The sequence below is a fragment of the Xenopus tropicalis genome, chromosome 2 (genome assembly GCF_000004195.4).
Source record: "Xenopus tropicalis strain Nigerian chromosome 2, UCB_Xtro_10.0, whole genome shotgun sequence".
Lineage (NCBI taxonomy): Eukaryota > Metazoa > Chordata > Amphibia > Anura > Pipidae > Xenopus > Xenopus tropicalis.
The window spans coordinates 149,222,530-149,235,123 of NC_030678.2; the positions used below are offsets into that span (position 1 = coordinate 149,222,530).

At 42.6% G+C, this 12,594-nt stretch overlaps 1 protein-coding gene across 6 annotated transcripts in view; it reads left to right on the plus strand.

Moving 5' to 3' along the window:
- Nucleotides 1–243: 243 nt before the first annotated feature.
- Nucleotides 244–12,594, plus strand: part of LOC100492657 (protein AF-10) — a 35,738-nt gene continuing 23,387 nt past the window's right edge. For all 6 annotated transcript variants that reach the window (XM_031897221.1, XM_031897226.1, XM_031897224.1 and 3 more), the window contains exons 1-3: nt 244–454; nt 10,509–10,610; nt 11,470–11,603. In XM_031897221.1, coding sequence (XP_031753081.1) covers nt 332–454; nt 10,509–10,610; nt 11,470–11,603 — 359 coding nt within the window. In that variant the 5' untranslated portion in view covers nt 244–331. The remainder of the gene's footprint in view (nt 455–10,508; nt 10,611–11,469; nt 11,604–12,594) is intronic.

A 12,594-nucleotide genomic window follows, 5' to 3' on the forward strand; every position in this document is an offset into this window, starting at 1 on the left:
CCAGCTGGACTGGGCACAGAGGGCAGGGAATTATCAGCCATCCCAGTAACTGGAGAGGGGGCACAGGGCATGGGTAGTGATTATACACTTTGAAAGACATGTTTTCCTATGTATACTAGTTTTGGCCTGGTTTTAGAACGGACTTTAGCTGGTTTGGAAAAATAAATCTGGCAACCCTGCACACACTGTGGCCAACGGCAGTGAAATGGACACGCCTGCTGCACTCGGGAAGTGAAAGTGAAAGTGTTAGGAGCTTTTTATTAAGTCTGAGGGCTACAAAACTGATTCAGTTTCCTACTCTGAGCTCGACTGCCGCAGTCTCTGTGCCATCATGTCAAATTCTACACCAAATCGGGAGGTGTGCGCCTTCTGTCAACAAGGGGAGCAGAATAAGAAGACTGGAGACTTGCTACAGACCAGTGATGGTGAAGTAACAGCCCATTATTACTGCATGGTGAGTTACTGGGTCTGGGCTTAGAGTCACTAGTAGCTTCATTAGCAGAGTTAGAGGCAGCAGAGCGTTATGCAGGGCCTTTTGCCCTTAGATAAAAGATTTAAGTCTATACATTTTCAGTAGAAATATCTGTTATGTATCCCATTTCCCTTGTTCAATATGTGACTTATTGATTGCATATTATAGTTTGCTTCCTAAACTTGTATTTGCCAGCACTGTATAACAACCCACTCATCTTGTAATGCCACTGGGGATATGTGAATGGAGATTTTCAGAGGCTGCCTTTCCTGTTAGTGTTATTTAAATGAATGTAGTGCTAAGACACCGGGATACTACTTTTCCACTGTTCTGTAAGGCATAGCGCTGCTACATATGACTCCTTTGCTCAGCCTGGCCCTATTGCAAGTACAGGTATAGGACCCATTATCCAGAATGCTCGGGACCAAGGGTATTCCGGATAAGGGGTCTTTCCATAATTTGGATCTCCATACCTTAAGTCTACTAAAAAATTAATAAAACATTAATTAAACCCAATATGATTGTTTTGCATCCAATAAGGATTATTTATATCTTAGTTGGGATCAATTACAAGGTTCTGTTTTATTTCTACAGAGAAAAAGGAAATCAGTTTTAAAATTCTGAATTATTTGCTTATAATGGAGTCTATGGGAGACGGGCTTTCCGTAATTCGGAGCTTTCTGGATAACGGGTTTCCGGATAAGGGGTCCGATACCTGTACCTATTTTTATGCTAGTTTATATTCTGAACTATGGATCTACCCCACACTACAATCTTTTCGTTGGAACACAGTATACATCACAGTATACTGTACATCACATATATTAACACTGGGCAAATTTGCCTGTGGGCATAACCCATAGCAACCAATCAATGATTGGCTTTTTTCAGCCAGCTGCATGTAGAGTAACGAATGTAACAATTTGATTGGTTGCCATAGTTTACTGCCCATGGGCAAATTGGCCCAGTGTTGATAAATGACCCCCAGGTTCACACCCCTGGAGTATTCTATCTAAAACTCTTATTAATGGGTTGTACCCCTGGGCTAAATGGGAACAGCTCCTTTCCACAGGGAACAAGTTACACTTCCTCAATGTGCAAATTCCGAATCCGAAAATACTCCAGCTAAAACCTTTCGCGGTCATGTAGACGTCAATGGTAGATGTCCCTTTTACAATTGGAAGATCTTTCTTTCTTTGCTTCATAGTTTTAGAGGTTTTTGTTTTTTTGTCGCTGGTTTTTGTGCGACAATAAAAAAGTTGCTGTTATCGTGCGACAAGTCGAAAAAGTCACTACTTTTCCGCAACTTCTTTTGTGCTTTTTCAGTTCAGAACTTTTGATAAATGACTATTTGTGGAAACGAGTTTATTTGTGGTTTCAAACAATAATAATAATGAGAAAACTTTTTAAGTTTTAGTAAATCTGCTTCCACATGTTCCACAGTCCTGAATAACTGATGCCCATATTCACAGGGAAACTTAATGCAATAATTATACCAAAAAATAAATTAAAAGAATTTGTGTCCCAGCCATTTTTATACCATGGCAATGGTCGTTTAGTTGATCAAACAGGTTAGAAAAATTCCGTCAGATAGTGATAATCTTTGTGTATGTATTGCCTATCTTATGATATCCATGGGTGACCTGCAATGTATTTCCAGAACATGGGTCTCGTACAGTTGTTGTCTGGCAATTATTATATGGGCATAACATCGTCAGATTTGTTGTTCCAATTTAAATGTTAGTTTTAGAACATTGCATTAAAACATATGATCAGTATCTGAACGTTCGTCGTAAGATGCTAAAATCTAACATGTATGGCCAGCTTGAGTATTGAGAACAGTGTGAAGGATCCTGAGAGCAGATATATAATTGTGGTAATTACCTGTAAAGGGAAACTGGTAACTTTTACCAGTTTATTTGCACCAAATGATTCACACAACATTTGTTGAAACTTCTAGAACAACGTAATGATGGACAAACCATATTAGGAGGGGATTTTAGCTAGTGATGCAAACTCTTTCCCTAAATCAAAATTATGGACTCTTAAGTCTTTGTTAGCTAACCTCCAGATCTTATCTACCCTGCACCAATGTATTAAAGAATATTTTCTGCTTATAGCCTCTTCTTCCTGTCCTGACTGCACCCTAATTGACCCTCCTGGCCCCCCACCCCAACTGGTGCCCACACCATCTGGGGAAGAATAAGGGAGCGCCGCAGTGCTCAAAGTCTACCGACTTGCAGCCTGTTTCCTTCCAAGATGGCGGCTTTTCTCCCACTGCAGGACAAATTAACACGGAGGAGGGACACGCAACTCTCAACACTACAAGGTGAGCTTCAGTGCAGCACAAACATAAGCAAATATGCTACACAACCTACATCTAGCACCTAGGCACAACTGATCCCTAAAGTATATACGTAAGTAGTTCGTAACCAATGACTCAAATAAAAATTCAGGAAGCTGCAACTATCATACTCAATGTCCTTTCCAGTACATCTCTGTGGGATAAAGGATAACAAGGACCATTTTTTCACTTTACCTAAAGAAATGCTCAAATGGCTGGAAACATGTTCTGCACCGCCTCACTTCCTGTAAGGACGCGCGGCATTTAGCGCATGCGTCTAAGAATGCGCCAGACAGACGTCCAGTTAGCACGCACAAAGACACGCGCACGTTGAAAAGGTGCGCGTGTAAAATCGCACGCACGGTGAAGGGGAGCGCGAGCAAAATCGTGCTTGGCGAAAGATCGCACGCGTCCGTACGTTGCAGCGTGCGTCTTGACGCCACATGCACTCGCGCTTATCGCCACCTTTAAATAATCGCCATTTTCCAGCCATCATTGCTTGGTTATCAAGTTTACTTGTGCCTGGCGTTTATTGTATCCTGATTCCTTATTGAGACTTCTGCTTGGATCTTCGCTTCTGAAACTCTTCTGCCTGCCCCGACTCGGACCCGTTTGACCTCTCCTCTGCTTGATCCTCGGTACCTCGTTATTGGCTCTCCGGCCTCTCTCCACTGCCGTGCTCCCTGTCCTCATCCTCAGGCAAGCCTCCGGTTAGTGGGAGATGTTTGTGGGCTTACTCGCTACAGATCGTCTGCCGGCTTGAATTACCTCCCACAGCCTGTTATCATTCCGCGGCCTGACAGAATAACCAAGCCATGGATAGAGAGGAAGAACTTTCTCCTCTCACTACCCTCACCCAGCAGATCACCTCTCTCACACAGGCTGTAAGGGAGCTCCAAGGAGGGTATAGTCAAGTGCAGGAACAGCTCCGTACTCTGCAACCTCCTGTACCTGCTCCGGCTGTCTCACCGCCTCTTCCTACGGTTGGAGCTTCCGCTTTACCTTCTCCTGAGCCTAACGTGGCTATGCCTGAGAAGTTTTCTGGCGATCGTAAGACTTTTAGAACTTTCAGTAATGCCTGTAAGCTTTTGTTTACCCTTAAACCAAGGATGTACTCCACTGAACAAATCAAGGTGGGAGTTATAATTTCACTGCTTCTTGGTGAACCCCAGTCTTGGGCTTTTCATCTCATGGAAACACGCAGTTCCTCTCTTTTATCTGTGGATTCCTTTTTTCAAGCCTTAGCAGTATTATATGACGATCCTCACCGCACGGCTGCAGCGGAGGCATCTTTAAGAAATCTGCGTCAGAGGTCCAGACCTGTCGAGGATTATACCGTTGAATTTCGCAAGTATGCCTCTGATGTGGATTGGAATCAAGCAGCTTTGAGACATCAGTACCGTTTGGGTCTTTCCGACAACCTTAAAGACGAACTTGCCCGAGTTGGAGTTCCGGCCTCCCTTGACGAACTCATTCATTTGTCTATTCAGATTGATAGACGCTCCGCAATTGCCCTACTCGCCCGTGTAAGAAATCTACCGATAAGACTAATACTCTCGTGTACAGGTTTGCTCCATTATTAACTTTGTCTATTTCCTTACAGTTGGGAAACAAGATCCTAAACCTCCCAGCAATCCTTGATTCTGGAGCCAGTGGTTGCTTTCTCGACTCTTCAGTTGCGGAGATCCATCAAATTCCTTTAAAGAAGAAACAGTTTCCAGTTTTCTTGCGAGTTGCTGATGGGTCACCCATAAACTCTGGTCCTTATTTTGTTCATCGTATTTACGACTGTCCCATTGATCTGTTACCTGGTTCGCAAGTGCCTTTTGGAAGAATCTATCCTTTGGCTGAACCCGAGCATAAGGTTTTGCGAGAGTACATTGAGGAGAACCTTGCAAAGAAATTTATTCGTCCATCTACTTCTCCTGCTGGAGCTGGAATATTTTTTGTGGAAAAAAAGATCATTCGTTAAGGCCCTGCATTGACTATCGAGAGCTCAATAAAATTACTATCAAAAATCGATATCCACTGCCTCTGATACCTGAACTGTTTCAGCGCTTTAGAACTGCTACTGTTTTCTCCAAACTAGACTTAAGAGGAGCCTATAATCTGGTGAGAATCCGCAAAGGGGACGAATGGAAAACAGCATTTCGTACCAGATATGGACATTTCGAATACCTGGTGATACCTTTCGGCTTATGTAACGCTCCAGCAACTTTCCAACACTTCCTCAATGACGTGTTTCGAGATTTTTTGGATATTTTTGTTATTATTTATCTCGATGACATCCTTATTTTTTCTAGCTCCCTTTCGGAACATCAAGTTCATATGAAAAAAGTTTTCTCCTGTCTTCGGTCCCACCAATTATATGTCAAGTTTGAAAAATGTGAGTTCCACAAATCTTCGATAGAATTCTTGGGATTCGTGATTTCTCCGGGTGGAATACAAATGGATCAGAAGAAAATTTCGGCTCTCTTAAATTGGCCTGTTCCTACGTCCAGAAAGGAAGTCCAACGTTTTGTCGGGTTCGCTAATTTCTACAGGAAGTTTATTAAGAACTTTTCACAAGTCATTCTGCCTATTACTAAACTTACTGCCTTGACCTCCAAGTTCCAGTGGACATTTCAAGCTCAAGAAGCATTCGATACTCTTAAATCTCATTTTACCTCTGCACCTGTTCTTTGTCACCCGAACCCATCTCTACCTTTTGTTCTGGAAGTAGATGCCTCAGAAAATGCTGTTGGAGCAATCCTGTCTCAAAGATTAAATCCCTCTGGTTCTCTACATCCCGTGGCATTCTTTTCCCGAAAATTAAGTAAATCTGAACAAAATTATGATGTCTCTGATCGGGAACTTTTATCAATTAAATTAGCCTTGGAGGAGTGGAGATATCTGCTGGAGGGTAGTCCTCATCCCATTTTAATCTTCACGGATCATAAAAATCTGGAATATCTTCGTACTGCCAGAAGATTGAGACCTAGACAAGCTCGTTGGGCTCTTTTTTTTATGAGGTTTAATTTCCACCTCACATACCGTCCCGGCTCCAAGAACACTAAAGCTGACGCCCTTTCTAGAATGTTTCCTTCTGAAATAGACTCTGGCAGTCCCTCTGAGACCATACTCCAACCTCATCATTTTTTATGTGTTCAGTTCTCTCTTATCGACCAGATTAAACAAGAATGTAACTTGAATGTTCCTTCTGAAGCGGATCTTGTGGCCAGAAATGGACTATTTTTCTTCAAAGATAAGATATTTGTGCCCAAGAAATTTCGCCTAGAGGTTCTTCGTACGGTCCATGACTCCAAATTGGCAGGACATCCTGGGATCAAAAAAACCATTGTTCTGGCAAAGAGGTTCTTCTGGTGGTCGAATTTATATTCTGATTGTGTGGCCTATGTAAAATCTTGTGACACCTGTTCGAGAACTAAGAGTACGCATTCCAAACCAATGGGATTGCTTGTGCCGTTACCAGTGCCTGCTAGGCCTTGGGGGTCAATTTCTATGGACTTTATTACGGACTTACCTCCGTCCAATGGCTACACTGCTATTTTTGTCATCATTGACAGACTAACCAAGATGGCTCATTTTGTTCCTCTGCATAAACTCCCGTCAGCCGCGCTCACTGCTGAGACCTTTATTAAGGAAATCATCAGACTTCATGGATTACCTGATGAAGTAGTATCTGATAGAGGAACACAATTTACTTCCCGATTTTGGAAAGTGCTAAGTGGAGCTCTGTAAATCAAGGTCTCATTTTCATCCGCTTTTCATCCACAATCTAATGGACAAACTGAAAGAACGAATCAAACTTTAGAACAATACCTAAGGTGCTTTACGTCATATCTCCAAGATGATTGGTTGACTTTACTTCTGTTAGCAGAATTTGCCTACAACAATGCACACCACTCTTCTATCCAGCAGTCTCCGTTTTTCGCTAATTATGGTCTTCACCCTGCAGTTTTTCCGTTGTCCACTCCAGAGGTTCTCCTTCCTGCTGTCCAGGATCGATTAACTTTTTTGAAGGATAACTACAAGACTTTGCAAGCTACTATGACCAAAGAGAAGTAAGGACCCAGAATTTAAAGTTGGGGACAAGGTTTGGCTGTCAGCTGTTAATCTTAAAGTCTCCTGTCCAAGTAAGAAACTTGGTCATCGTTTTCTGGGCCCTTTTGAGATTGTGCGTCAAGTTAATCCTGTAGCCTTCCAACTAAAGCTTCCGGAAGCCTGGCGGATCCATCCTGTCTTTCATTTGGCATTACTCAAGCCTGTGGTTCCCGATCCTTTTATTGGCCGAGTCGCAAAGCCCCTTCCTCCAGTGTCATGTAATGGGGAGGAGGAATTTGAGGTTGAAGATATTCTAGATCATAGAATCCGGTGCAGACAACATCAATATTTGGTGAAGTGGAAGGGTTATGGCACGGAAGAGAACTCTTGGGAACCGGCACAAAATATACATGCCTAGACTGTTACGGAATTTTCACCGGAAACACCCCAAGAAAAGGGTTATTCGCGCCCGGAGGTCGCTCCTCGGGGGGGGGGCAATGTAAGGACGCGCGCCATTTAGCGCATGCGTCTAAGAATGCGCCAGACAGGCGGCCAGTTAGCACGCGTAAAATCGCACGCACGGTGAAGGGGCGCGCGAGCAAAATTGCGCTCGGCGAAAGATCGCGCGCACGCGTCCGTACGTTGCAGCGTGCGTCTTGACGCCACATGCACTCGCGCTTATCGCCACCTTTAAATAATCGCCATTTTCCAGCCATCATTGCTTGGTTATCAAGTTTACTTGTGCCTGGCGTTTATTGTATCCTGATTCCTTATTGAGACTTCTGCTTGGATCTTCGCTTCTGAAACTCTTCTGCCTGCCCCGACTCGGACCCGTTTGACCTCTCCTCTGCTTGATCCTCGGTACCTCGTTATTGGCTCTCCGGCCTCTCTCCACTGCCGTGCTCCCTGTCCTCATCCTCAGGCAAGCCTCCGGTTAGTGGGAGATGTTTGTGGGCTTACTCGCTACAGATCGTCTGCCGGCTTGAAATACCTCCCACAGCCTGTTATCATTCCGCGGCCTGACACTTCCCTCGTTCACCAGGAGGTTTTAGACCCCCCAACCCTGCAAGACTACCTTCTGGGGCACGTACCCTCTCAAGTTCAACATCCTTTAAAGGATCAATACAAGGACTTTTCCAGAAAAGCTGATACTACTTTAAACACCCAGATTTAACAAACCTAACATGGTTTTGGAACCATGGGATTAATTTCTGCTTAACATATTACACAGTTTTGGGACTTGCTCACGTTTGGACAGTGCAGGTGGGGTTGACTGGGTTCATGTTCCACTACAAATACTTGTGCACTGTTGTGTACCCCTTTTCTCAGTTTTTCCTACTCCCAAGGTACATTATGCCACAAACTTTTGACGGCATAAGACTTTTCTCACATCTCTCCGATCTCACAGGCCCTATACAAGATTTTGTCTTGAAATGTTGGTTAGGTGCATATTATTACTCCACCTACACTACTTATGCCAGAGGAGTATCCATTCTTGTCTCCAGAATCTGTGCATTTATGCTAACTAAACTAATCACAGACCTTGAGGGTCATTATATTAAGCCTTATATAATATCGAAGCATTATTATGTCTGGTTATGGATAAAATCTTATCTGTCCCCTAGCCCCTCTTGTAATAATGGGGGACTTCAAGACTGTGATGTCCAAACAAAAGGACAGGCTCTGTCCTAGCGCTAAAATTTCAACAGACTTGCCTAACTGGGCATTCACCTTCTGCCTGATCTCTGGAGGGAAAAACATTCATAAGGAAAAATGATTTACATGTTTCTCCTCCTCCCAAAACACAATGCATTGTATAGATTTAACCTTAGGTTCCTTAGAGGTGCTAAAACAAACCACCCAGGTCAATATACTTCCTGGAGACATGTCCACTCTTCTCTGGAGCTAACTGTAAAACTTGCCCCTAGAGCCTCAGACAAGCGTAATAGCTTCTAGCTCCAGCAAGAACTGCTGTGGAAGAAGATGGTATGGCAGTGCCCATCTATTAAAAAATTCTGGACAAAAGTGAATAAGAAATGAGTAACCTATTAGCACTTATTGTTTCCCTGGACCCAACTTACTTAATCAAGTAGAAGATACAGCCCACACTACAGTGGAAAGGACATTACTATTCTTCCTCTTTATCCAAGCCAAGAGATTCATAGCAATTAAGTGGAAATCAGAGCAACCGCCCAAAAAGAGACAATGGATAGAACTGGTCAACAATTTTGTCCCTTTATATCAATTAAATTATATTAATGGACAAAGTTGTTGACCAGTTCTATCCATTAGAAGGCTGCCCCCAAAAAATTGAAAAAGTATGGTCCCCATAGATAACAGAACATCTTCCCTCACTGTTACCCCAAAATGTTTCAAATCTATAATCAACCCTGTCATGAAAATGACCTAACAAGTGTAGGCTAAAACACTGGAGAGAAACCGTGTAGCATTCCAGCACTTTATTTTTGTAAAGTCCAATGACATCACACAGCGACAAATCCTTCTAAGAAGTAAAATAGCAAAAAGGCAGTTCCAAAGTCCCACAGAAGTAACTCCACAGTCTGAAGAAAATAATGGCCGAAGAGTAACTGAAGCGGTTGATCCGAAGTGCAGTAATCCTTTCCTCTCTCTCTCTCTGGAGACTGACTTCCAAGCTCTCTTTGGGGCTCTTTTTATGTCCCTGTGGGCCCATTCTCCCAGCAAGCCCCTATTGTTTCTATGCAGGGGTGGGGAGACATATAGGTGCCAGGGTAACTGGATTATCTGCCTATTGTTTCCAATCAGGCCAGGGCAGATGTGTTGGAGCCTTTGGGTATCAGTCCCTAATCTCATCAGAGAGAAATTAAATCAATTCCGCCATTGTTTAAGATAAACCCGTCACAAACCCCTCTTGCCAGCCCCCCTTTCTTCTTTCCCTCTCTGGACAATCACAACAACACATAATACAAATTGGGTGATATGTTATTTATTGGTTGATTATGGTACTTAATTTTCATTTTACAGTAACCTGCCTCCTGTGCAATTGTATTTATTGCCTCTGGGGAACCCTAGAGTTACTGGCACCTCTAAGGTGGTGGCAGCGCCAGCAGGGTTCCCATAGCTGCCAGTGTCAAATGATGCAAGCGTGCGTCTAAAGTATTGGGTGCACATATCATTTTGATACTGAGCACCGGAAGTGACTACATTCTGTTTTGCCAAATTGTCAGCGCAATTGCAGTAAATTCCTGAATGAAGTCAGACACATCTCTTCCATGTGACTGGGGTACTTTTCAGTGAGCATCACAGAGCTTCTTTGCTTCTTCGTGAGGGTGCATATGCATGTGAAAAGCCAATTTAAAAAACAAACAAACAAACAAAAAAAACCCAGCTTTTTCACTCTACTGCCCATGCATTGGCTCTGGGGCACTGAACATAAAAGAACAGGAAGAAGATCACTCTGTGGTGCTCACACAGTGCAGTTTTCTGCTAACAAGAGCACCAGCCCTGGGTATCAGGTAAGTGATATAGCATTTTAACTTCACTGCTCCTTTCAATTATGTTTTACCAGACTAAAGGCATGGTGATCCAGAAAACTCCACGTTCTGAGCATTCTGAATAATAGATCCTATAAAAAAAAACTATGTGACAGGTTTTGATGTTTTCTCCTAGCTCTTTTCGCCCAACGTGATAACAACAAGTTCACCTGATGAGGAGTTTGGTGGCTTTGATAGAAGAACTGTAGAAAACGAAATTAAACGTGGAAGAAAAATGGTAAGATTATGGCAGTATGTTGGTAAAATGCTATTAAGGGTACTGTGTGTAACCACAAGATTGAACAATAGCTATTACCTACTAAAATCCTTGTTTATGCACCAGGAGATGTACAGACCCCTTATCCAGAAACCCATTATACAGAAAGTTCCAAGTTACAGAAAGGCTATCTCCCATAGAATCCATTTTAATCAAATAATTCACATTTTTAAAAATGATTTCCTTTTGATGTCTGGTCTATACCATTCCTAATATACATTAGAGGGGTCAGTTACAACTGCAAGCTTCAGGGTTGTGAGCAGAACAGGAGGAGAACAGGAGGTGGGACAGACAGAGCAATGCTGAGTGCAACTACAAGGAAGTGCAAGGGGTGACTGTCGATACATGTACATTTAATGCATTGTATATTTTCATGCAACAACTGTGGGGAAATTTGCACAACTGTAGCTTAGTTTTTCTATGTTATTGAGCCCCCAGGTATATGTGTAAACTGAAGAGTAACTGTGCTTTATTCAGTAATATAGTAATTTCTGCAGGGGCACTCCAGCCATGAGTTGAAAAGCTTGCCTCAGGTGGTAATGCCCTAGCTAAAAAGGTAAACAAGAGGGGTGAGGTGGGCAGCATAATTTTGGCTACATTGGGGTGGCAGAGGAAGCAAAAACACCCCCGAGCTGCTGAGTATGAGCAGACCCAGTGTATTACCACTTGCATAACATCATATTGAACTGCAAATTAATTGATTAATTTTTGATAGGTATTTAATATTTCTTGCACCTCTGTTACATGACTGCCTCCCCCAAAAGCAAAAATTCAACTTTGCCTGTTAAAGTATATGATGTTTATGTGTTTCAACTTTCAGAAATGCAGCAGCTGTAACAAAGTCGGAGGAACTATTGGCTGTAATAAAAAATCTTGCCGAAAAACCTATCATTATATGTGTGCTGAGACGAATGGTGCATTAATTATTGAAAATCAGGAAGAAGAAAACTATATGTGAGTATAGCACAATGGTAAAAGATCCCTATTATAAGTATTATAAGGCAAATGGCAACATGTTATAGCTCTCTGCTCCTATTTTTTCTTCTAATCTTTCCACTCCCCCCTGTGTGCCATACACACAGGCAGCAAAGGACAGGCAGTACACAATGCTAGTACTGCTCCTACAGTCTGAGGTGTGAACAGGTGAACAGTCTGAGCCTGAGGTGTAAACAATGCAGTGTTAAAAGGTGTGAACAGTACAGGGGATTACATGTTTAAACAATACAGAGGGTTTACAGCCTGAGGTGTGAACAATGCAGGGGGCCAGTTAATATAACTACTGATACCATTTAAAGCTTACACAAAGGAAAGCAGTCACAACAGCCCGACAGGTGGGTGGGGGGGGAACAAAGAGGGGGGTGCCATGGGCTGCCAGTTGGACAGCACTGCCCTAGATCTAAAGAAACAACAACAAAAAGGCACAGTGAAATCAAGCATTTTTTTGAGGTCCCTTCATATTGATTTATTATTGATCTGTTATGAGAAGTTCTATATTACACTGTAACTGTATAACAAGAAAAGAATGGTAGTTCAGGGATTACATTTATTACCGTCCAGCTTTTAATGCAAAACTGTACCCCCAGAATGAATACTTAACCAATACTTTATATCATATTAAATGGCCTCTTAAAGAATCTTACCAGACTAGAGTATATATTCTAGTTAATATTGCCCTCATACATATTTTACCTTGAGCCACCATTTTATCTGTGTCCTTCCTCTGAGATCATCTGACAGGAAATAATGCAGCTCTAACTGCAACAGGAAGTAGTGTGGGAGTAAAAGACAGAAGTTTGCCCATTCATTTGCTGATGTGGCCTAGCATGTATGTGTGCCTTGGCTTGTTTGTGTGTACCATGAATTTTATGATCTCAGGGGGCAGTTCTTAGTGCTAAAAATGGCAATATTCTATTTAGGATTACCCAATAGCACATACAGGTATCGG